General features: G+C 35.1%; 1 protein-coding gene across 9 annotated transcripts in view; it reads left to right on the top strand.

The window, feature by feature from the left end:
* LOC123807775 (basic immunoglobulin-like variable motif-containing protein) overlaps window positions 1-27,051 on the top strand; it is an 82,453-nt gene that overhangs the window by 6,511 nt on the left and 48,891 nt on the right. For 4 of the 9 annotated variants that reach the window (XM_045821814.1, XM_045821819.1, XM_045821816.1 and 1 more), the window contains 6 exons: window positions 6,396-6,988; window positions 12,132-12,258; window positions 16,705-16,800; window positions 17,480-17,584; window positions 17,800-17,894; window positions 26,344-26,476. In XM_045821814.1, the coding sequence (XP_045677770.1) occupies window positions 6,511-6,988; window positions 12,132-12,258; window positions 16,705-16,800; window positions 17,480-17,584; window positions 17,800-17,894; window positions 26,344-26,476 (1,034 nt within the window). In that variant the 5' untranslated portion in view covers window positions 6,396-6,510. Of the gene's footprint in view, window positions 1-4,872; window positions 4,996-6,395; window positions 6,989-12,131; window positions 12,259-16,704; window positions 16,801-17,479; window positions 17,585-17,799; window positions 17,895-26,343; window positions 26,477-27,051 lie in introns of those variants that run through there. The other 5 variants (XM_045821817.1, XM_045821818.1, XM_045821820.1 and 2 more) reach the window with 4 other exon arrangements.

Consider the following 27,051-nt stretch of genomic DNA (forward strand, 5'->3'; position numbering starts at 1 on the left):
CAAGCAATTTACCTGATACAGAGTTTTTTTTTTTTTTAATGGTTATAAGGATGCTTAAGGAACTTATTGAGAACTTCAACAAAGACAGAACCAGCATAAAGGACATAGGAACAATAAAAAATAAATATTCAAAAATGAATACAATATCTTAAATGAAAAATACATTAGAAGGAATAGATAATAGTTTGCTTGAAGCAAGGATTAAATCAGTGATTTGGAAGACAAAGTAACAAAAAACACAACCAGAGCAGCAAAAATTAAAAAAAATGAGTTAGTTTAAGGGACCTTTGGGACAGTACGAAGCATAACAACAGCTACATTATAGCGATACCAGGAGAGAGAGCAAGAAATAGAGAACTTATTTGAAGAAATAATGACCAAGAATTTCACTACTTGGTGAAAAAAAAAGTCATGCAAGTCCAGGGAGTGCAGAGGGTCTCAAAAAAGATGGACCCAAAGAGGCCTACACCAAGACACATCATAATTAAAATGGGAAAGGTTAAAGGAAAAGATAATCTTAAAAGCATTAAGAGAAAGACAGTTACCTACAAGAAAACTCCCATAATACAGACAGCTGATTGCCTAACAGAAACATTTCAGGCCAGAAGGCAGTGGCATGAATATTCAAAATAATGAGAAGCAAGAACCTACAACTGAGACTACTTTACCCTGCAAGGCTATAATTTAAAATTGAAGAAGTAAAAGAGCTTTCCAAATAAGAAAAAGCTAAAGGAATTCATTAGCACTAAACCAGTATTGTGAAAAATGTTAAACAGCCTTCTTGAAGAAGAACAAGGTGAAGGAGAAGAAGGAGAAGGAGAAAACAAGAACATAGTGAAAAGAGTAAAATGGCAATGGATACATACCGATCAATAATCACTTTAACTGTAAATGGCTTAAATGCTCCAATCAAAAGATACTGGGTGGCAGAAAGGATAAGAAAACAAGACCCCTGCATATGTTATATACAAGAGTCCTACCTTAGACTAAAACATACATACTAAAAGTAAAGAGATGGACAAAAATACTTAATGCAAATGGAAAAGAAAAAAATGCTGGTGTAGCAATACTTGTGACAACAAAATAGACTACATCTAAGGCTATAATAAGAGACAAAGAAGGACACTGCATAATGATAAAGGGAGCAATCCAACAAGAGGATATAACCCTTGTAAACATCTATGCACCCAACATAGGAGCACCTAAATATATAAAGCAAGTCTTGATGGACATAAAAGAAGAGATTGACAATAATACAGTCATAGTAGGGGTTTAACACCCCATTAACATCAATGGGTAGATCTTCCAGGTAGAAAATCAGGAGGAAAACAACAGCCTTAAATGACTAACTCAGATGGATTTAATTAATATCTTCAGAGCAATTCACCCTAAAGCAGCAGAATATACATTCTTTGTAATTGCACTTGGAACATATTCTGGGATAGACCACATATTAGGCAACAAAACAAGGTTCAATAAATTTAAGAAGACTGAAATCTCATCAAGCATGTTCTCTGAACAGAATGGTATCAAACAGGACTTCAATCACAAGAAAAAACTGAAAAACACAGAAAGACATGGAGACTAAAACGCATGTTTCTGAACAATGAATTGGTTAACACTGAGATCAAAAAGGAAATCGAAAGATGTTGTACTTTGCAACAAACAAAAATGAGACAAAACAACCCCAAATCTATGGGACATAGTGAAAGTAGTCCTTAGAGGGAAATTCATACATTAAGGATCTACCTCAAGAAACAAGAAATATCTCAGATAAACAATCTAACTTTCCACTTAAAGGAACTAGAGAAAGACAAACAAACAAAACCTAAAGTGAGTAGAGGAAAGGAAATAATAAAGATCACTGCAGACATAAACAGTGCCTAAAAAACAGTAGATCAATGAAACCAAGAGTTGGTTTTTTGAAAGGAAAAACTAGATTGACAAAACTTAACCAGACTTAAGAAAAAAAAGAAGACTAAAATAAGTAAAATCCAAATTGAAGGAGATGAGGTAAAAACCTACACCACAGAAATACAAAGGGTTGTAAGAATAATTATGAACAGATATATGCCAAGAATTGGACAATCTGAACAAAATGGATACATTCCTAGAAACATACAATCTTAAAACTGAATCAGGAAGATTCAGAAAAAATCTGAATAGACAAACTTCAACTAATGGTATTGAAGCAGTAATCAAAATACTCCAAACACACAAAAGTCCTGAATCAGATGACTTCATAGGTGAATTTTACCAAACATTCAAATAACACCTATCCTCAAACTACTAAAAAACTCAAGAGGAAGACAGCATCCCAAGCTTATTTCACAAGGCCAGCATTATCTTAATTCCAAAACCAGATAAAGATATTCCAACGAAAGAAATTATATGCCAATATCCCTGATGAACATAGATGCTAAAATCCTCAACAAAATATTAGCAAACTGAATCCAGCAATACATTAAAGAGATAGATCATACACCATGATCAAAGGGGATATATTCCTGGGTTGCAAGGTTGTTACAATATTTGCAAATTGATAAGTGTGACACATCACATAAACAACATGAAGGGTAAATACCACATGATCATATCAATAGATGTATAAAAAGCATTTGATAAAATCTAGCATCGTTTTGTGATAAAAAACTCTCAGCAAAGTGGCAATACAGGCAATATACCTCAACATAATAAAGGCCTTATATGACAAACCCACAGCCACCATCATACTCAATGGGCAAAAACTACAAGCATTTCCCTTGAGATTGGGAACAAGACAGGAATATCCTCTTTCACCACTCTTATTCAACATAGAACTAGCCACAGCAATTAGATAAGAAAAAGAAATAAAAGGCATCCATACTGGAAAGAAAAAAGTAAAGCTGTTATTATTTGCAGATGACATGATACTATATGTAGAGAATCCTAAAGATTCCACCAAAAAACTACTAGTACTCAAATAAATACAATAAAGGAGGAGGATATAAAATAAATATCCAGAAATCAGTTGCATTTTTGTATGCCAGTAATGAACTACCAGAAAGAACTGAGAAAACAATCCTATTTAAAATGCTGTAAAAATACCTAAAATAAATGTAACCAAGGATGTAAAAGACCTTTAGTTGGAAAATTATAATACACCAAAGAAAGAAACTGAAGAAGCTACAAATAAGTGGAAGCATATACCATGTTCATGGATAGGAAGAATTAACATTATTAAAATGTCTATACTACCCAAAGTAATTTATGAATTCAGTTCAATTTTTATCATGATACCAAGGATATATTTTACAGAACTAGAAAAACATTCCAAAAATCTATATGGAACCACAAAATACCCTGAATAGCCATAGCCATCTTGAGAAAGAGGAACAAAGTTAGAGGAATCACACTACCTAATATCAAAGTATACTATAAGATATAGTATTCAAAACAGCATGGTATTGGCATAAAAGCAGACATATAGATTTATGGAACAGAATAGAGATTTTAGGAAGAAACCCTCATATTTATGGTCAATTAGTATTAGACTAAGGGAGCAAGAACACACAATAGGGTAAAGACAGTCTACCCAATAAATGGTATTGGAAGAACTAGACATATACCTGCAAAAAATGAAACTAGACCACTTTCTTACGGCATACACAAGAATAAACTCAAAATGGATTAAAGACTTAAATGTTTGACTCAAAACCATAAAAATCCTAGAAGAAAACATAGGCAGTAAAATCTCAAGACATTTTTGTAGCAATGTTCTTTTATGATATATCTCCTTAGGCAAGGGGAACAAAAGGAAAAATAAACAAATGGGACTGCATCTAACTAAAAAGCTTTTGCACACCAAATACAACCATCAACAAAATGAATAGGGAACCCCTGTATGGGAGAACATTTTCACCAATGATACAGATGTATCATGATAAGAGGTTAATAATCCAAAATTTATAAAGAAGTAGATAACTCCACAAGCCCCCAAATACAATCCAATTAAAAATGCTGGCCCTGGGCCCTGGATGGTGTAGCTCAGTGGATTGAGTGCGGGCTGCGAACCAAAGTGTCGCAGGTTCGATTCCCAGTCAGGGTACGTGCCTGGGTTGCAGGCCATGACCCCCAGCAACCGCACATTGATGTTTCTCTCTCTCTCTCTCCCTCCCTCTCTCTCTCTCTCTGTCCCTTCCCTCTCTAAAAATAAATAAAATCTAAAAAACCCCCCAAAAAAACAAATCTTAAAAAAAGGCACTGGGACCTGGATAGACACTTCTACAAAGAGGACATACAGGTGGCCCATAGATATATGAAAAAAATGCTCACCATCACTAGCCATCAGAGAGATGCAAATTAAAACCACAATGAGGTATAACCTCACACATGTCAGAATGACTGTCATCAATAAATAATAAGTTTTGGTGGGGATATGTAGAAAAGGGAAGTCTCGTGCATTCTTGGTTGGAATGCAGATTTGTGCAGCCACTAAGGAAAGCAGTATGGAGTTACCTCAGAAAATTAAAAATGGAACTGCCTTATGACCCAGGAATTCCATTTCTGGGAATATATTTGAAGAAACCCAAAACTAATTCAAAAGAATATATGCACCCCTGTGTTTATTGCAACATTATTTAAAATAGTTAAGATTTGGAAGCAAACCAAGTACTCATTAGTAGATGAGTGGATAAAAAAGCAGTGGTACATTTACACAATGAAATAATACATGGTTGTAAAAAAGAAGGAACTTAACGTGACAGCATGGATGGACCTGTAGAGTATTATATTAAGTGAAATAAGCCAGCCATAGAAGGACAAGTACTATACGACTTCACTTACATGTGGAATTTAATGAACAAAATAAACTAACAAACAAAGTAAAAACAGACTCATAGTTACAGAGAACAGACTGACAACTGCCAGAAAGGAGGGTTTTGGTGGAGCTGGGTGAAAAAGATGAAGGTATTAAGCAAAGAAAACAGAAAACTCAAAGACACGGGTAATAGTATGGTAAGTACCAGAGGGAAAGGGGGTTGGAGGGGATGTAGAAGAGTGTATGGGGGATAAATGGTTATGGAAGGAGACTTGACTTGGGGTGGTGAACACTCAATACAATGCACAGATGATGCATTATAGAATTATACAACTGAAACCTATATAATTTTATTAACCAATGTCACCCAATAAATTCAATTAATTTTATTAACTAATGTCACCCAATAAATTCAATAAATTTTTTAAAGGACTAAAGGATGTAGTAAGAAACAAAAAATAAAATAAAAAATCAAGACTTCTTCATTTAAGAATATTTAATTAGGTCATTATTGTTGATTTAAGCACATGCTTATTCATCATGTAGCCTTTATGCCTATAGGTTTTTAAAATAACCTTGCTAGTGCCTTATTTTTCTAGACAGCTTTATCAAGATATGATTCACAAATCATACACTTAAGCCATTTAAAATGTACAATTATGTTGCTTTTTACTATGTTCACAAAGGCATTAATCACCATGACAATTATAGAATATTTTCCTCACTTCAAAAAGAAACCTCATTACCCCCAACTTTTTCTTACCCTCCATCCCTTGGTAACCACTACTCTACTTTTTGTCTCTTGGAATGGATTTACTTATTGTGGACCCTTCATATAAATGAAATCATACAATCTCTGCTCCTTTGTGACTGGCTTCATTCACCTAGCATAGCGCTTTCAAGGTTTATCCATGTAGCAAGGTTCATTACCTCATTTAGTTTTATTGCCTAATAATATTCCATAGTATAGGTATGCTACATTTTATTTATTCATTCATTAATTGATATGTTCGTATTGTTTTAACTTTTTGGCTATTATGAGTAATGCTGCTTTGAACATTTGTGTAGACATATGCTTTCACTTCTTGAATATATACCTAGTAGTGAAATTGGTGGGTCATATGGTAACTCTATCTAAATATTTAAAGAACTGTTTTCCAAAGTGACTGGACCATTTTGCACTTCCATTAGCAATGAATGAGGGTTCCAATTTCTCCATATCCTTGACAATCATTATTTTCTGTCTCTTTGATTATAGTCATACTGTTTGGTGTCAGGTGGTATCTCACTGTGGTTTTGATTTGCATTTCTGTGATAGCTAATGATGCTGCGCTTTTCTTGCACTTCCTGACCATTTCTATATCATATTTAGAAAAGTGAGTATTCATATACTTTGCAAATTTTTAATTGGGCCATTTGTCTTTTTAATTACGATGCATTATTTTAAAATAATTTCTTTATTGGACAGATGGTCAATGATCAGAAGTTATAAAGTATATACTTACTGAATGAAAGCATATGACACTTGGTACATTTTTTTTAGAGATGTTTATAGTGTCTGGTGGATTCTTGATCTCTCTCCTCTCTCTTTTCTTAGGAACCCATTTTGCAGCTCTCAAGTTTTTGCAGAATACTGTAAACGGTTGTCACAGTTTTTCAAGAAACAGAGTTACAACTTCCTCCTCCCAATAGAACTTTTATAGTTGTATTCAATGCCTAACATTGGAGAAGTGGAAAGGGCACATGATTCTGGAAATGGTGAGCACAAATCAGAGAGAAAGACTCCTGAAGGGAAACTACAAGATGTTGTACAGTCTTTCTGCACACGTGCCTCAGGGGCACCCTTGGGTCCCAAAGGAGATGGTCATTATCCATGGAGCTGTCCAGTGACCCATACTCGGGAGAAAATTTATGCCATCTGTTCAGACTATGCCTTTCTCAACCAGGCAACCTCAATCTATAAAACTCCAAATCCATCCCACTCTTCTTGCCTCCCTGATAGTACCTCTCTATCTGCTGGAAATAATTCATCAAGATACATTGGTATCCCTACTAGTACATCAGAGATCATCTACAATGAGGAAAATAGCTTGGAAAACTTATCCAATAGTCTGGGCAAGCTACCTCTTGCATGGGAAATTGATAAATCTGAATTTGATGGGGCAACCACAAATTTGAAACACAAATCAGGTAAGGAAGGAGCCATGAAGTTCACATTTGAAAATAAAACAATGTATCTTGTTTAAATTTGCCATTAAACGTGTTTTTCTTTTATAATACTGAATAGAGAACATTGCTATCATCTTGTCTCATCATTACAGTTAAAAGATAAACTTAGATATGAGACATTTGGTTTATTAATGTGCTGTTATTGGAAACTTTTGACATTACCCTTACAATGTGAGAGTTTTGAAACATCTAGGATACTATAGAGACAAAGGTATTACAGATACATGGTGACTAAGTACATGGTGACTTAGAAATGGTTAATGAGGTGGCTAGAATAACATGCTACTATTTTATAATTATGCAGGGAGATGAATTCATATGTTCCAGTCAAATATCTAGTTTCCTTTTCTACCATGTGATATTGAGACTTTTTGGTTGTTACAGTTTTTTGAGTACCCTACAAGGTTTCCAGGTACCACTGAGTGATTTGTGTACTACCCAGTTTGGATGCTGTTCATCTAGGGAGTTGACCTCGGGTTCAGTGCCTTCACAATTTCATTGTGGTAGTCCTCTGGCAGATACTCATGCTTTCACCTCTTTTTATTGAACTCACAGTAACACAGGAATTTTATGAGGTAGATACTGTTATTCCCTTTTCACAGATGAAGAAATTGAGGCATAGAGGGCATAAGTTGCCTGCCCAAATTTGCACAGCTAGCTAAGAAATAGTAAACTAGGATTTGTATTTTACTACTAGACTTCTATGATCATTTTACAAAATTACTATCTATACCCTTTCATTTGCAAAATCAACTTGTTTCATGGAATGTTCTGTAAATTTGTAATTTTCAGGATGTCAGGGGATTTCACTTTGTGTCTATATTTATGAGTGATTGGTCTATAATTTTTTTAATAATGTCTTTTCAGGTGTTGGAATTAGGGCTATGCAGGTCTCCTAAGATAAGTTGGAAAATGTATTCTCATGTGTTCTGAGGGGGATTAAAAATCTCTAACTTTGATTATGTTGTCTTAATTTCTATTCTGTCGAATTTTACTTTGTCCATTTTATCTAAGTTTTGATGTTGGCATAAAGTTGTTTGTATTAGTCCCTGTATACTTTTAAAATATATATGGTCTTTTGTAATAAATTGCTCTTTCATTCCTCAGCTGGTCATTTTTTTTTTGCTAGGGCTTTATTGGTTTTGTTCATCTTTTGAGGTAACCAACTTTTAGCCTTGTTAATTTTCTCAGTTGTTTTTTATTTCATTGATTTCTACTCCCTTCCCCCCTTTTTCTTCCTTTGGGTTTACTTTGTTCTTCATTCTCTAACTTTTTGATTAAGACATTTCTATAATAAGTACTAAATGTTATAAATTGCTCTCTAAGTATGTTTTAGCTATAGCTCATTCATTTTGATATATTTTGTTATCATTTAATTTGAAGTACTTTCTAATTTCCCTTGTGATTTCTTCTTTGATAATGCATTGTTTAGAAGTATGCTTTATAATTTCTAGGTATTTTGGATGTTTTCTAAATATTGATATCTAATTTGGTTCCATTATGGACAGAGAACATAATTATCTGAGTCTTTTTAAATTTAGTGACACTCATTTTATGACCCAGTGTATGGTTTATGTTGGTGAATGTACCATGTACACTTGAAAAGAAGGTGACTTCCGTAGTTGTTGGGTATAGTGTTCTACAAATACTTATGAAGTCAAAGTCTTTAAAGTGTTGCTCACATGTCTGCCTCTACTTAATTTTTTGTCTTGTTCTACCAAATGCTGAAAATGGAGTGTTAAAAATCCTCAACTATGATTGTGGAATTGTCTTTTCTCCATTTAATTTTGTTTGCTTTTGTTGTCATGTAATCTGAAGCTCTGTTATTAGGTACTCACACATTTATGACTTTTATTTCTCTTTGATGAATTGCCCTTTTATAATTAAGAAGTGTTCCTCATTATTTCTGGTAATATTTCTTGTTCTGAAAGCTACTTTGATATTTATATAGCTCAGTGATTTTCAAGTAGTGTGCTGCAAGAATTTTTAAAACATGTAATTCCTGTTTAGTCAGAGGCACTGACTTCTTTTCACTTAGATTGCCAATATAAAAATGATAATAGCCAACATAACAATAGCCATCCTATGTGAATGAATCAAAATTATACCTATTTTTTTTCCGGGTTGGCAAAAAATAGTTTTTGTTATGCCATAGTTTAGTAATTAGTTTGTGTGTGCATGAGATGAAAAGGTTGAAAACTGCTGATAAAACTAATCTAGCTTTATTTTGACTAGTTTTTGCAGGGTACATCTTTTTCCATCCATTTATTTTCAAACTATGTCTTTTTATATTTAAAGTATACCTCTTAAGGATAGCTAAGTATATTCAGTGAATTATTTCTGATATTGTTTATTTTAGTTCTAGAATTTATATTTTTAAATAGTATCTGTTTCATATCTTGGATTTGCTATTTTTTCATTCACTATGAGAGGATTTTTATCTGTCTCATAAAGCATAATTACAATACCCACTTTGAAATCATTATCTGCCAATTTTAAAATCTGAGTTATCTCACAATTGGGCTTTTTTTCTTGAGAACATGTCACTTTTTTTTTTCAGTTTCCTCACATGTTCAGTACATTTTTTTTATTATTTCCTAAATATTGGGAATGTTATTTTATGGTGACTTGGGATTCTGGTATATTCCTCCAGAGTGTTTTTTAAAATTAATTAATTAATTTAGCAGCAGTTAATTTGGTTGGGCCCAACCAACTCTGTCTGTTGAGGACATCTCAAAGCTCAGTTCAATTTTTTTAGCCTTAGCTGTGCTGTTTGGGATCTGCTTACGATTTGGGCCAAATTTATATACAGAATTTAGGCTTCCCCTTATCTGGCTGTCTTTTTTTCTGGTGTCCTCCCACCTCATTTTTCAGTGATTGTGATTGTTCAGAATTCTGTCCTGTGGTTCTTTAAGTCAAAAGATGGTGGGCATTGTATTTTCATTCACAGTCCTTATACCTTTCTTAAAGGCGAGTGTGGCAAATAGAGGTATATATACAATAAGTATGTATATTTGGTATTGGGGCTCTATGTGTGTGTTGTGGGCAGGATCACTTATGGAAACAGGAATATGGCAATGACAAGGGGCAATGGGCAGAGGTTACTAGATTGATGAGATGGGGGAGACAGAGTCTTTAGGCATCACTCTTTTATGTTCCATTCTCAAACTTAGCTTCTACTTTGAGAGAGCTTTCTTCCTCAAATTGAATGGAGTTTTGTTGTAGGACCAGTTCTCAGTGTGAGATGTTATGAAGGATGTTCATTTGGAACATATATCCTTATTTATCCCCAGGGGCTCACGGGAGTAAGCTCAAAACAGAGAATAGAGAGCAGGCTTAGGTATGCATTAGAGGAAAGTGTGTGGGTACAGACCCACTTTGGGCTGCTCAGAGCATGATTATTGTGCTTTATCAGCCTCTAAAATTTTGAGTGGCTGGAAAAACTATTTAGGGAATTAAGGCATTATTGGGCAATGAAGACATCTCAAGAAATGGTGGGAAGTAGGTTTTCCATTTTCTTCAGCTGTAAATATATTTATTATTAAAAGAAATTTGTGATAGAGATTTTTTCTCATTTTTTCAAGCTCATGTTTGTCAGTAGTTGTTTAGCTCTGTGAAAAATTTTGTGTTCTCTGAACACTTAGAAAGAATAATTGGAAGGAATGGGGTTGGTAATTTGTTTCTGGATATGATAGTGTTTGTTATTATGACATTTTAGAAAAATTAGAGAAATTTCCTGTATAACAATAGTTTCTGAGTTCCAGCTGGTTTTGGGTACCAAATGATTTCATTGTATAGCTACTTAAATGATAAAATGGATCCTTTTTTTTCTGGCTGTATATCTATACAGTTTATTTTCTGGCTGTATATCTATATCATTTATGTTTCATAATTAACGAATAACTAAAAAAATAGCTTTTATGTAATTTTATAACAGATTTGATTATTTTTTAAAATATGTGTCACATTATTGAAATATTTGAGCATAGCTATCTGAAATGTTAAGTGTATTTTAGTGAAATGAGAGTTGAATGTTATTCATATTTTAATTTATGTAATTTTTGGACTGAGTTATCTATTAGCATGGCTCAGAAATTAAAAGCATAAAAGTTAAACACTATAAAGTCTAACTCTCCATTTTTGTCTTCCTTTTGTCCAGCTAGCTCTCAATTCCCCTTCCCCAATAGATAACCACTATTTTTTGTCTTATGTGTCTTTGGAGAGAGAAAGAGAGAGACAGATAGAGAATGAGGTAGAGAGTGAAGTGAAAGAGGGAGGGAGGGAGAGATAGAGAGAAAGAAGGGAACAGGGAACATACACACATAGTGAAAAGAAACTTTTTTCCATATCTAGTTCCTAGTGCTAAAGTCTCATTTTAATAATGCACATATGTGCATAATTTGTAATCCATTTTGTGGTCTTGGTAGGCCTAGAAGTATTTTTAAATATCACATCATTGTATTATTAGATCTATTGTTTTTACTTTTTAACAGAGTTCCATTCATGTGGTTTTATTGTTTTATAGAAAGGATTCCTTTTCTGGAAAGTGGTTAGTTTATTATTTTACTGTTGGTAATTTGATTTTCTAAATTAAAGGTTTTGTGATTCTTTTACTAGCTAAGTTACTAGTTTAAGAATTGGAATATACAAATCTGATAGGAAATAACATTACTGGTTGTTTAATTTTGTTTTTTGTCTTTTTAAGGTAGGAGAGGATTTTTTTATTTATCCTCACCTGAGGACATTTTTTTTAGAGAGAGAGAGAGAGAGAGAGAGAGAGAGAGAGAGAGAGGGGCATCCATTGGTTGCCTTTTTGCATGCACCCCTACTGGGTATGGGAACCCACAACCTGGGTATGTGCCCTGACCCGGAATCAAACTCATGACTTTTCAGTCTATAGAATGATACTTCAACCAACTGAGCCATACAGGCCAGGGTGATGGGACAGTATTTTTGAACATACATATTTCTTCAATATGTTTGTAGATATCATTTTTAGGACTAGTGGCAGTTACTTTTTAATTTTGTCCCATAATTAATTTCATTGTCCTGGCAATTCACTTCATCTTAAACACTTTGCTTATTTTATACTCCTATATTCTAGGCAATGTAAAGAAACAAATGTCCAAGAAAAAAACTTCAGATAAAAAAGGAAGACATCAAAGGGAGTGGCCTCAGTATTCTCCTCTTGAAGATATTAAGCAGCGGAAAGTATTAGACCTCAGACGATGGTAATCTCTAAAATTTTTTTCTTCTTTAACTACAATACCATTGCTATACTTAATTCCTGGGTTAATTTAGATTTCCCAGATTGTTCTGAAAATGTTTTCATGCCTGGTTGTTCAAAGTGGGATCCAACTATGAACCACACATACTTTTTGTTTGCTTGTTGCAGTCCATGTGTCTCTCTTAATCTAGAGAGACATATCCACCTCACTCCCCCTCATTTTAATTCTAGGAAATTGACTTATTGAAGAGACTTGGTCAGATATCTTTTAAAAAAGATTTATTTATTTTTAGAGAGAAGGGAAGGGAGGGAAAAAGAGAGGGAGAGAAACATTGATGTAAGAGAGAAACATCGATCAATTGCCTCTTGTCCGCACCCCAACCTGGGACCAAAGTTGCAGCCCAGGCATATGGCCTGACTGGAAATCCATCTGGGGCGGCCATTTGCTTTGTGGGAAGTTGCCCAACCAACTAACCCACACTGGTCAGGGCTTGGCCAGCTATCTTGTAGAATGCCCTCTCTTCTGGATTTGTTTGATTTTTTTCCTATTAGTTGTATAAATTATTACTTTAAAAAAATATTTTATTTATTATTTATTTTTAGAGAGAGAGGGAGAGAGAAAGAGAGGGAGAGAAACATCAATGTGTGGTTGCCTCTCACATGGCCCCCACTAGGGGACTTAGCCCGCAACCCAGGCATGTGCCCTGACTGGGAATCGAATGGGCAACCCTTTGGTTTGCAGCCCACACTCAATCCACTGAGCTACACCAGCCAGGGCTAGTTGTATAAATTATTTATATGACCTCAGTATTTCCTGAAAACTGGAAGTTAGATATAAAGACTTGATTAGTTCTGGTTTGGTCATTTTAGACAAGAACACTGCCTAAGTGATACTGTGTGCTTCATGTTGTATCACAATTGGAGGAGCATAGTATTTGGTCATCCAGCATCAGAGATACTAAAACTGATTACTGGATTTAGGAGGCAACAGCCTTAGCCCACATTGTCAAGTTATTTTTTTTCCCTCTGCAACCATCAAGTTATCAGTGGGGTAACAATGGCATTAGGCTAGTATCCTGTTCCTGTCAACTTTTCACCTACTGGTTTGAGCCAAATCTATTGGTGATCCTTGCCTGAATCCTTGTTGTAAAGTAGTGGTATCTCAATATTCTATTATTTTTAAAAATTTACTGGCATTCTTCTAACAAGAAGAGCTTTCCTTTATCAACCAAGTCTATTTGGTTACTTTAAAATACAGTTTCTGTTCCAAAAAAAAGTTTAATTCATGATAGCTGTAAAATTGTTAATTTCTTTTTTTAAAAAAATATTTTATTTATTTATTTTTTAGAGAGGGAAGGGAGGGAGAGAGAGAGAGAGAGAGAGAGAGAAACATCAATGTGCGGTTGCTGGGGGCCGTGGCCTGCAACCCAGGAATGTGCCCTGGCTGGGAATCGAACCTGGGACACTTTGGTTCCCAGCCCATGCTCAATCCACTGAGCTACGCCAGCCAGGGCTATTGTTAATTTCTGATTCGAAAATTTTTAAAGTCTTTTGTGTGAGATTTTAGAAATACTAGATTTTTTTTCACTTATTTAATAAGTATTGGGCCCTTAACTATGGCCTGAGAATATAGAAATACACAAAACATGGTCTTCATTTTCTTAAGGTTCAAAATCTAGTTGAGAGAGGGGACTAAGCAGAAAATGTAAAATATTTCGGGAGGCAATTTGTCAGATGATGAGTATGAATAAAGAAACAACATGAGAGGAAGTAATGAACACCAAAAGGGTTCACTGAAAAGCTGGGTATAAGGAGAGGAAATCTGAGGGGATGGAGGTCTTTCAATGGATGGTAAGAAAGTATCTGGCACATTGGTAATGAAGGGTAAGCCAGGTTATCTGGAGTGAGGCTCAGAGAAGCTGAGAAGATTGCCCAACATCACAAAGAAAGTAAGTACATCATATATTGAAACCGAAGATAACCAGACTCCAAAGTCTGTTATTTCTTTTCTCTTTTTTTTATCTTCACTCGAGGACATTTTTTCATTGCTTTTTAGAGAGGAAGGGAGAGAGGAAGGGAAAGAGAGAAACATCTACACAATAGAGAAGCATCTATTGGTTGCCATCTCTATGCACCTGAGGTATCATATACACTGAGGTATCATATACACTGAAACTGGGGATCCAGCCTCAACCTTTTGGCTATGGGACAATGCTCTAACCAACTGAGCCACACTGGCCAGGGTCAAAGTCCATGTTCTTTCTTTATAATATCTTTTATGATCTATTTCTTTGATATTAGGTGAATGATTTAGATTTTGGGGGTACAAAGATAAGTCATTGATGATTTCATAACAAAATGATATTTACAAAGGTAAAGTAGAAGTAGTTAGTATGACAAGTATACTAGAGAAGAAACACAAGAATTGAAAACATCAATGTTTCTTTCTTTGGAGCAAAGCTTTGCCCATTTTTGCTTCTAATCCCTTAAACTTAACATTTGTCTTAACAACAAATATGAATAATTATATTTTAATGGTATATAACATGTGAGACCATAAAGGCTTGGGTTAGAAAAGATAGATGGGAGAAATAACCTGAGGGGAAAAGTTACCAGGATGACCACCTTATTTCTCATTAAGAATATTACACAGGATAGGGTTGGAGGGGAAGGACCCTCAGAAAATAGAATGTCAGTAAAAGTTTTAAGTTGGCCATGAAAGAGACCAGTAAACAAGTTTGGATTGATGAAGAAATAAAAATGTTAAGGAAGCCTAAGGTTGATCCCAAGGTTTTATGAAGGATTGTATAAAATAAAAGAGGGAGATTTAAATATGGTAGAATAAGGTCTTTTTACTTTATTCCTTCCCTCAAACCCATAAAATCAATAACTAGATGAAAAATGGAAAATTCTGTCCTTGTTGAAACAAAGAAATGACAGAGTGCCCAAACTATAGGCTCAAACCATATTTATCAAATTCTTTGGCCCTGGCTGGCGTAGCTCAGTGGACTGAGCACAGGCTGTGAACCAAAGTGTCGCAGGTTTGATTCCCAGCCAGGGTATATGCTTGGGTTGCAGGCCATAACCCCCAGCAACCGCACATTGATGTCTCTCTCTCTCTCTCTCTCTCTCTCTCTCTCTCTCTCTCTCTCTCTCTCTCTCTCTCCCCCCCTTCTCTCTCTAAAAGTGAATAAATAAAAAAAAATCTTTAAAAAAATTCTTTGTATAAACTGATGGCCTCAAACAATACAGGTTTCCTTAAGTTCATGTGAGAGTCCTGAAACTATCCAGTGACCCTTTGGTTAGATCTAGGAGTATGAGAAGTTGAACCTGTGCTGAAGCTTTGGAGTTCTTTGTGGAATCAAGGTCAACACTATAGAAGTGCAGGGAGGATTGCAGAAGGAGACAGCGTGCGTATTGCCACTTGATTATCTTACTCTCCAACTTCTAGCTGAAGACACTGCTCTAGAGAATTGCTAGGGTGGTGGTGATTATAAGAGTTGAACACAGGCCACATACTTCCTGATTTCAAAACTTATCATGAAGTTATAATAATTAAAACAGTGTGGTGCTGGAGATAAGATAGACATAAAGAATACGGACTCTATTCAATGGAATAGAATAGAGAGTCCAGAAATAAACCCTCATATAAATGAGAAAAAAAAAAAACTTTGGCAAGGGGACCAGGACCACAGAATAAAGGGAGGACAGTCTCTTCAGAAAATGGTGCTGGAAAGAGTAGATATCCACATGCAAAAGAATGAAGTTGGACCATTACTTCATATCATACACAAAAATTAACTCAATATTGATTAAAGACATAAATATAAGACCTTAAACCATAATACTCCTAGAAGAAAACATAAGGGAGAAGCTTTATGATTTTGGATTTGTCAGTGATTTCTGGGATATGACACCAAAACCACATATAACAAAAGCAAAAATAGACAAAAGGGACTACTTAAAATTTAAACAAAAACTTCTGTGCAACAAGGAAACAGTCAACAAAGTGAAAAGGCAACATACAGAATGGGAGAAGATATTTGTAGATTATACATCTGATAAGGATTTAATATCTAGAATATATAGAGAACTTTTGGAATTGAAGTTGCAAATAATCACATATGCAGCTCAACTAGGAATTTGTGCTGGAATTTTAGTAGTCGGTGTCTAAATTTATATACCATGACTTTTTTCATTGGCTTGGATAACATCCACTTTATCTAGTAGTCAGTCATACTTAGCCATCTTTATTAAAATAAATGATTTATCATTGTTATGCATTTATATGCATTTAATAAATATAAACATATTTTAAGTGAATAAAGATTTTTTATTGGTTAAATGATCAAAATTTTAATTATTTTAACACTTTCAGTTGCCATCTGTATTATATTTTTATATGACTATTTTGTATTTATTCAAGTGAAAAAAAGTCTTATTTTTGCAGGTACTGCATAAGCCGACCACAATATAAGACTTCTTGTGGAATCACCTCATTAATTTCTTGTTGGAATTTCTTATATAGCACAATGGGAGCTGGAAAGTGAGTATGTTACTTTTTAACAAATTGATTTTAGAGAGGGAAATGGAGACATCAATTTGTTTTCTACCCATTTATGCATTCACTGGTTTAGTCTTGTATGTTCCCTGACTGGGTGTTGAACCCACAACCTTGGCATATGGGACAGTGTTCTAACCAAGTGAGCTACCTGACTAGGGCAAGTATATTAATTTATCAGTATCTCTAAACTCTAAGGTATTTGGTGTTGCTCTTTCCATAATGGAAGGTGTTCTTTTTTTTAAGATTTTATTTATGTTTTTTTTAGAGAGAGTGGGAGGGAGATAGAAAGAGAGGGAGAGAAACAATGATGTGTGAGAGACACATCAATAGGTTGCCTCTCAGCCGGCAACCCAGGCATGTGCTCTGACTGGGAATCAAACTGGCGACCTTTTGGTTCGCAGGTTGGCACTCAATCTACTGAGTGCCAACACCAGCCAGGGCATGGAAGGTTTTTAAAGATTTATTTTAAATTGAGAAAAAACAGCTACATTTTGTTTTAAGTCTATTAGCTACAAATATATGCACCAATTATTTTTGATAAAATAAAAATTAAAAAATTACTGAAATTATTTACAAATCAGACAGACATATTAATATTGAAACAGGTTATATTTGCATATGGTTGGAATTATAAAATGAAAGGCAATGTTTCTCTTTGTAGTCTTCCACCTATTACCCAGGAAGAAGCATTACATATTTTGGGCTTTCAACCACCATTTGAAGATATTAGATTTGGCCCTTTCACTGGAAATACAACACTTATGAGGTATGAAGCCTTCACATAGAGACAATACCTTATTTCTAGTTTTGCTAAATAATAATGCTGTAGATGTGTGTTGATGGTAAACCATGTATCCAGCTGGCAGACCTCAACGTTTAGTAGATATGCCAAACTTGGGTTCTGCTTGAATTTCTCTAGAATTGCAATAGTGCCATCTTTGCTATGGAACTGTTGCTATGAGCAAATCTTTTTATTTTCAGATGGTTTAGACAAATAAATGACCATTTCCATGTGAAAGGATGCTCGTATGTCCTATATAAACCTCATGGGAAGAATAAAACAGCTGGAGAAACTGGTAGGTAAACATGTAGAAGATTTATACATGCTACGGTAGGGATTTTAGTGGGTAGAGGGATCAAGTAAAAAGGTAAAAGGACTCATGGACATGGGCAACAGTGTGGTGATTGTTGGGGGACAGAGGGTATAAGGGAACTAAATGGCAATGGAAAAAAATAAGTTAAAAAAAGATTTATACACATGTACATGCACATGCACATGCACATATATACTTTAGACCAGGGGTGTCAAACTCATTTTCACTGGGGGCCACATCAGCCTTGTGGTTGCCTTCAAAGGGCTGAGATAATTTTAGGACTGTATAAATATAACTACTCCTTAACTGTTAAGGAACTGAAATTACAGATGTGGCCCCCAGTGAAAATGAGTTTGACACTCCTGCTTTAGACCATCTCAAAGATTAGTTGTTTTGAGACAATCTGTTACTTTTATATCTTTTTATCCAAGGGAAAATCATAATACTAATCTATAAAGCACTTTTCAATATACAGTTTAATATTTTTAGTTCTCTTCATCTTTGCATGTAGAGTTTTTAGGCTTTTAAGGCATGTCATAAACACTACTTTTATTCATTTTTTGTATTATTTGGCTCCATAGGGTGTGTGAGCATGTATGCTGGTTAACCTCTTTCAGAAAGCAGCATGGAATTTGCACTTTCTTTTCCTAAAAGGGAATGAAAGGATTTTAGAATAGTTGATGTTAGCTCTGGCTGGTGTAGCTCAATGGATTGAGCTCAGGCTGCGAACCAGGCATCGCAGGTTCGATTCCCAGTCAGGACACATGCCTGGGTTGCAGGTCACGGCCCCCAGCAACCGCACATTGATGTTTCTCTCTCTCTTTCTCCCTCCTTTCACTCTCTAAAAATAAATGAATAAAATAAAAAAAAAAAAGAATAGTTGATGTTAGACCTGCATAATAACATAACAACATGGATTATGAAAGTGACAGAGTTCTATTATGGAATAGCCTTGGTCATAACAGAGAGTAATGGAGTTGATTTTAAGGATTGTTTTAGGTGCTAATTTAAATAATTTGCATTATTTGACAATTTTCACTTTTTAATTTGACAATAATCTTTTGACTTTACAAGTCAAAAGTTGTAATACAGTGTTAAAGAATTATTCTGATGTTAAAATTATAAGGAAGATTATATTCAAGACAACTGTAATAAAGGTATAACACTGGGGGACAGCGGGTTCAATCCTGAATGCAACAAAGACAGCTGGGAATTTATAAAAACTAGCAAAGTAAGGGGTCAGTGGATGGAGAATTACTAACAGGAGTCACTAAGAGTAGTAGAATTCTTGCTAAATTGGTCTAACAGGATTCTTATCATAGGGAAGTTAAAGGCTTAGACCTCAATGGTGGGAGATGATATCTCATCAGATATCAAGGGTGAGTAATCTCTAAATTGACTTAGCAGGAATCTTACTAAAACAATTCAGCAAGGATGGGTATAGAAGCCCTAGATCGACTCCTAGTTGAGAAGAACGCTCAGAGGAGCCTAAATAAAGTTTGGTCAAGGAGAGAGTCTTTGTCAACAGAGAGGATATATGGTTTCCCAAGGTTAAGGATTGAACATAAAGGAGGATCTATTTCTCTTGTCCTATATCAGGTATATCAAGTCAGGTAAATTTGGAATTCACATGTTGGTTTCTACACATACTGGTTTTATGACCTTGAACAAAGAAGTTAGACACTTACTGAGGCCAGTGTAGACCTTGGTCTTTCTATATTTGTACCCTCCTCAAAGGGTCACTGAGATAAAGATAAAAGGAGACATGTTTGTAATACATTTAGCTCCTTGTTTGACATAGACTGAGGACTCAATAAATGTTAGCTTTTATTCTTACTGACTGAATTCTGTGCAGGGGGCCTGTCCCTGTGGAAGGGGCAGCTTTAAATGGTGTTTTTTTTTAGTAGTTTTTTTCTGTTTTAGTGAGACTGTCAACACACCTTTCTTACTAATTGATCAGGAAATTTGACCCAGCAATCCCATTTCTGGTAACAAAAATTATGTCTGGAAAAAGTCCAGCCATTATTAATAGCATGAGAATAGTTTGTGTGACATCGACGTAACTTGACAGCCAAGCAGAGTAGACTGGAATGGGCATCATAAACAATGATAACTGCACTGTACTAGTCAGTGGGGGCATTGAGTGAACATATGTACCATGTGGCTGTCACATTCAAAATGACTGAGCAAGTAGAGCAGTGAATATGCATCAAATTTTGTGTTAAGCCTGAACATTCCTCTGTGGAAACTATTCAGATGATTCAGAAGGCTGCAGCTATAGGCAACTGGTGACTGGCAGCTTCATCATGACCTTGTGCCCACTCATGCTTTACATCTTGTGAAGAGATTTTTGGTAAAATATCAAATTACCCAGGTGACTCAGCCCCCCTACAGCCCAGATTTGGCATACTATGACTTCTGGCTTTTCCTAAAACTAAAATCACCTTTGAAAGGGAAGAGATTTCAGTGTGGATGAATCGTATGTTCAGGAAAATACGATGGTGCAGCTGATGGTGATTGGGAGAACTGTGTGACGTCCCAAGGTGCTTACTTGAAGGGGACTGAGGTGTCATTGTCCTATGTACAATGTTTTCTTCTGTCTTGTATCTTCTTCAATAAATGTCTCTATTTTTCTTATTACATGGCTGGGTACTTTATGGACTGACCTCATATATCCGAAGGAACCCAAAACACTCATTTGAAAGAATATAAGCACCCCTATGTTCATTGCAGTGTTATTTATAATCACCAAGATATGGGAGCAGTCCAAGTGTCCATCAGGAAATGAGTGGATAAAACAACTATGAGGCATTTACACAATGGAATACTACTTGGCTGTAAAAAAGAAAATTTTACCCTTTGTGACAATATGGATGGACCTGGAGGACATTATGCTAAGTGAAATAAGCTAGTAAGAGAGAAACAAATGCCATATGATTTCACTCATATATAGAATCTAATTAACAAACTGAACTACCAAGGAAAATAGAGACAGACTCATAGAAAGGAAGATGACAGCGAAAGGGTGGATGTGGGATTAGGGAGGTGGAGGGATTGAGGAAAAAGGAAAAAGGATTCCTGGACATGGACATCAATTGGTAAGGTGATTGCTGGGGGGAAGGGAGTTTAAGAGGATTAAATGTTAATGGTAAAAAATACAATAAAATTCATGAAAGTAAAAAAAAATTGATCGGGCAAATGAAACTAATGAAACTAAGAAAGGGTTTTCTTTCCAATAAACCTAAGACTCTCTCATTTGAGGAATCAGGTTAACTACCTATACTCCCCGTCTTCCCCGTTTGGCAGGGGAGAGGAGTAGTTGCTGCAATTTCTTCATTAATTTTTAATACTGCATTTTGCTAGTGTTATTCCTGTTTTCATTTTCCTATTACATTGACACCTCACTGTTTCTTCTTCTCTGTGTTTTTGCTGAAGGATTGCTTTGCCCCCCCACTCCTTGGAATTTTCTTGTCTTCCTTTAATAGTAAGTGGCCTTGGGCAAGCCCTACTTTATCTCTAAGCTTTCCCTATGACTTTAGAAGTCACTTTAGAAGCTGATTCCTCTCTTTTTAAAAAGATTTTATTTACTTATTTATAGAGAGAGGAGAAGGGAGAGAAACATCAATGTGTGACTGCCTCTTGTATGCCCCCTACTGGGTACCTGGCCTGCAACCTAGGCATGTGCCCTAACTGGGAATTGAACCAGCGACCGTTTGGTTTGCAGCCCAGCACTCAATCCACTCAGCCACACAAGCCAGGGCGAAAGCTGATTCCTCTTAATTCCTATAGTAGTGATTATTTGTGCCTGTCATGTGGCATTTGGCATATGCAGCATTATATTTTGTTGCATCTTTTTAATGTGCCTGTTCAGCTCATAGATCACAGGAACTACCCTTAGTAGCCCTTTGATTCCATATATGATGCCCTGTAACCTCACACATGTTACCCCAAGACTTCTGATTGTATTCAGAGGAGGAGTGGTGCATGTGTCAAGCAAAAGTCTTTTCTGTTCTCTCTCATTGTGGAAGAAAGAGTTGCAGAAATAGGCTTTCTCATTTGTCTCTGGGATATGCATTAGTGAAAATCATTGCCACTTGTTAACTGTTCATTTAAAAAATACTTTGAAATATATCTTCTCATTTAAGTTATTTTTAAAGGACTATTAGGCCTGTTTTCCACACTAGGCTTTAAGCTTTCCTGGGGCAATGCTTGTTTGATGTTATAACTCCTTGTTCTTGCTGACATTCTCATTTCCACTGGACCCTCAACTCACTCATGGTATAAAAACAAAATCCAGGGATTTTGACAAAGTTAGCAGATTTAACTGTTAATATGCATTGTATTTTTTGAAGAGATACAATTACAATAAAAGTTTGTGCTAGAAGTTGTCAACATTAGTTTCAAACTATTGGTTCATTTCTTATGAACCAATTGGTTCACTTACTGTCATTATTATTGCTATTATTATTCACTTATTATTCAAGTAACTTCAAACTGTTGGTTCACTTAGTTACCGACATATGTGCCAGTGAAGTCTAGATTCATTTTTTCAGTCAGATAGCTTGAAAATTATACTAATGTGCATGTATTTCATTTTTACTCTTCTAATAGATATTGTAACTCATTTTTGCTTAACAGAGAATAGCTACTTCTGCTCTATACCAACATAACTCATATAATATATACCCTCACCATGGCCATTGTTACGACTTACTGCAGTGCATTAGTGCATCTCAGGTGGACTGTGCATTAAGGAAAACCTCATCCATTGGTTTTCTCCAATTTATAATGGTCACAAAGCCAGATAAGTCTTTTTAATGTGCAGTGTTAATAGATCTTTCTTTTTAAACAGCTCTCTAGTACTTGCTTAAAGCATAAATTCTTTAGCATCATTCAAAATAAATACAGATTGGCCTTCCACTGTTGTCCTACATGTGCTGGTTGTATTTAAAATGTTTCAAGGAAATGAGAGCCTTGCAGGATATTATGCTGCTGGATTACAGAATCTGATTCTTGTCATTGAAGGTGTAAAAATACATTCTAATAAATTGTTCTTGAGTTCTCTATAGTTCTTCTGTAGATGAACAGACTCTATAGAACAAATTCATATTAAACTTAGTGAGTATCAGAATGTTGCTATATTAATTTAGAGTGATAAATATAATATCAGAGACACAAGAATTCTCTTGTTGGCTGCCCAGGACATTTCAATCTTCTGCTAAATGGAATTATTTTCTTGGGAGACTATTTTAATGTATTAAATATTGTATTTACTGTTTTGTATTTTAGAGAGTGATCTTTTTATGACCTTGTCCTGAAATTTTGGGGGTGCTTCTCTATACTAACAATCATACTCTATATTCTAATCTGGACTACTTGATGTTCTCTGGTTATATCCCTCCCCTCTAGTGATTTTGTTTTCTCCTCATGCTCTTCCCTCTGTCTGGATCATTGCAATCCTCCCACTTCAACAAGTTCCACCTTGGATACCACCTGTTCTTGATTCCTTAGATCTAACGTGCTCCTTCTTTGAATTGTAACCCTTATTGTGACACTGACTTATTCTACTCTATGTTAGTTACTTGTTTTACCTTCCCTTTGAGGACAGCTTGACATACTTCTTTTTCTTTTTTCTTCCTGCAGTTTCTGATATAGTTAATACATTGCTTACTGAATTGAGTTAAATGAAATTTCCTCTTAACTCTAGACTGGTGGCTCTCAAAATGTGGTTCCTAGACCAATGTCAGCATCATCTGGTAATGTGTCAGACATGCAAATTCTTAGTCCCTATCCCAGACCTGCTAAGTCAGACACCAGTGATCTGTTGTTTAACAAGGCTTGCATGCTTAAGTTTGAGAGCTACTGATACAGTCTTTCTAAAGAGGTATTCTCTAACCTCTTTATCAAGAGCTTGTCTTCCATTGATAGGGAATCTGGAGTATAACCCAGGATATTAAAGTGCTTGCTGATTGAGAGCATACCACAAATGCTTACTTCACAAGACTACTGAGGGAGTCCAGAATGAGACAATGTCTATGGCAGATATGATATACTTGCTGTTTACTTCTCCTGGATTGTTCTATCCCCTAGAATTAATTTCCTCCACATCTTTCTCATCTTTCATGTTTCCATGTAAATGTCACCACCCCCAAGGGGCCTTCACTGAATATCAAAGTCTGATGCCTGGGCCATTCTTTTAACCCAGCACCTCATTTTGATTTATTTCAAGTACAAATTACCATCAATAATTATTTTATTTGCTTATTGTTGGTTTCCTCCAGTGGACAGTGAGCTCTGTGAGGCCAGGAACCCAACCTGATTGTCCTCATTCCCTCCTGTCTTACCATTGCCTCATATGTGGGAGGACTCAATAAATATGTTTTAAAAAATAAAGGAATTGCTAATCATAGTCACACTAAAGAAGTCAACTGTTTTGTATTACATTTGACTTTAGAAAGAAGGAAAGTGTGAAATATTAACAGATTTCCATTAAAAAGTAATAATAAAATTTCTTTCATTAAGCATATCAATTATTTAGGCAAACTTTATTTGGAATTTTCAGTTTGTAAAAGATGTCTAGAGTTTTTTTCTTTTTATCCTTTTATTTATTTGAATATATTTTATTGATTATGCTATTACATTTTATTGATTGTTACAGTTTTCCTAAACCAATTATATGTATAAACATTTTTGTATTTATTAAATTTATGAGGAGTCTAGATCTATATATTTACATTTATTTGCTCACTATCCTGGAACCTATTATTATACAATTAAGTTCAACTGTGTAAATGAAATATTGTCTTCTGAATTTTAGTTCTCTTAATTTTTATTTAGACATTTCCTTTCATGTCAATTTTTTAAAAAGAGTTTTTTATTTATTTAGATAGAGGGGAAGGGAGGGAGAAAGAGAAGGAAACATCAGTGTGTGGTTGCCTCTTGCATGCCCCCTACTGGGAAACTGGCCTGCAAATCAGTACATGACTTCTTTATTAGAAGTATAAGGAATGAAAAAATAATTGCAGGGCAAAATCCCATTATCTTTATGCTTTTTTTGAACTGTAAGGCAAAAAAATTGGGGTAACCTCAGGTCCTCAGCCAGTTATCTAAATGTGTGTATGGATCATAATAAAGTGAGTGTAAAACAATGGTAGTCTTTGATAGGGGTATTTTTTTCTACATGTCCCTCTTGTCCCCAGGCTCATTCAGTCATTTAAAAAATTTTTAATACCAGTTTACATTCAATATTATTTTGTATTAATTTCAGGTATACAGAATAATGCTTAGATGATAATATACTTTACAAAATGCTCCCCTCGATATTTCTAGTATCCATCTGGCACCATACAGAGTTATTACAATATTATCGACCGTGTACCCTATGCTGTACTTTTTCTCATCTTGTGAAAGCTGTTTCTCTAGACCAGAGGTGTCAAACTTATTTTCCCTGGGGGCCACAACTGTCTTGCGATTGCTTTGAGAGGGCCAAAATAATTTTAGGACGGTATAAATGTAACTACTCCTTAACTGTTAAGGAGTTGAAATTACACTTGGCTCTAGTCTGTGTAACTTTCATTTTTATTTTTATACATTTTTAAAGATTTTATTTATTTATTTTTAGAGAGAGGAGAAGGGAAGGAGAAAGAGGGAGAGAAACATCAGTGTGTGGTTGTCTCTCATGCGCCCCCTACTGGGGACCTGGCCTGCAACCCAGGCATGTGCCCTGACTGGGAATCCAAGTGGGACGCTTTAGTGTGCAGGCCTGCACTCAATCCACTGAACTACACCAGCCAGGGTAGTCTGTGTAACTTTTGAAGAAAGATTAAATTGTGTGTTAGTGAGGGGAATTTTATCACCTGGAATTTATATTCATATATCTCAGTGGTCTTCAAATTTGGATGTACACATTGTAACTGTGTAAGATAATCACTGTAGTATGAGAAGAACATATTAGAATGTCTGTATTTTAATATAAGTAAAAATTCCCACTTTCTGTATATCTCATAAAAATCACATTAGTACAGTAGTATGTGCACATAGTCTATAAATAAAAATACTTGTAATGGGCATGTTTATTCAGAAATTTCTAGTAATAGATGTGTTCAACCAGAAGAGTTGAGACCATTGCTATATGCAATAGATATTAGGTTTTATATGGTAATTAAATCTCATAGGCAAGTATGTGTGTTATGAGGTTTTGATAAGCAAAGGTATATTTCAGTTTTTTAGTTTTTCTATTTATCTGAATTTTAGTCTAATAGGTAAGATTGAAAATACATTCATTAATATTTTGTGTCATCAATAGCTTCTCTTTTTTTCCCAGTAATGTCAGTGTGTTCTGAGTAATGTGTCTTCTCTCTTTCAGTCATTAACTAGTCCTTTGTGTAAAGCATAGGTAGTGCTTTATGATCTCTGTTTTTGTTTTTTGTAGCATCGGGGGCCTTGTCAAAGTTAACACATGGTTTAAAAGATGAATCGCTGGCTTATATCTATCATTGCCAAAATCATTACTTTTGTCCAATTGGCTTTGAAGCTACCCCTATTAAAGCTAATAAAGCATTCAGGTAAGCATTTCTGTATGTTATGTAGATACTTGACCATAAAATATGTTGTAGAAAGCATTTAAGAAATATTTAGTGCTTAGAAATTGGAAGACTTAGTGATTTGCTTTCCTTACATGAAGATTATTCTTTAAATATTTGAGCTTATTTTTTGGCAGAATTGTATTTGATTAAATTTTACTTATTTAAAACATTATTTAAAAAATTAATTTATACAGGTGACTAAATTATAGTACTCTTTTCACTCCTTAGCAAGTTTTCTTCATGCTGGGTTGAGATAATGCCAAGATACTTAAAAGCAAAAGAAGTGTCCCATTTGAAAATGGTGAAAACAGAAGCCATGAATACTTTGAATAAAAGTATTGATAGACACGGTTATCCTCAGCCAGCTGAGGTTCTAGTTTCTTCACACTTGGGTTGGTGGCACTGGTTATTGAAGAGAAGGAAGAGGTAGCACTGTTCTCTCAGATAGGAACAAAGGTCAGGCTGAGAGAATGTGGCTTGGTCATCTGGGGCAGAGGATGGGTTCTTTGAGGTTGGAGGCCTTGGGAACGTTGTATGCCACTCAAGGCACTTGG

This window comes from Phyllostomus hastatus, unplaced genomic scaffold (genome assembly GCF_019186645.2).
Source record: "Phyllostomus hastatus isolate PE091 unplaced genomic scaffold, TTU_PhHast_1.1 phas_scaffold_46, whole genome shotgun sequence".
NCBI classification, from domain to species: domain Eukaryota; kingdom Metazoa; phylum Chordata; class Mammalia; order Chiroptera; family Phyllostomidae; genus Phyllostomus; species Phyllostomus hastatus.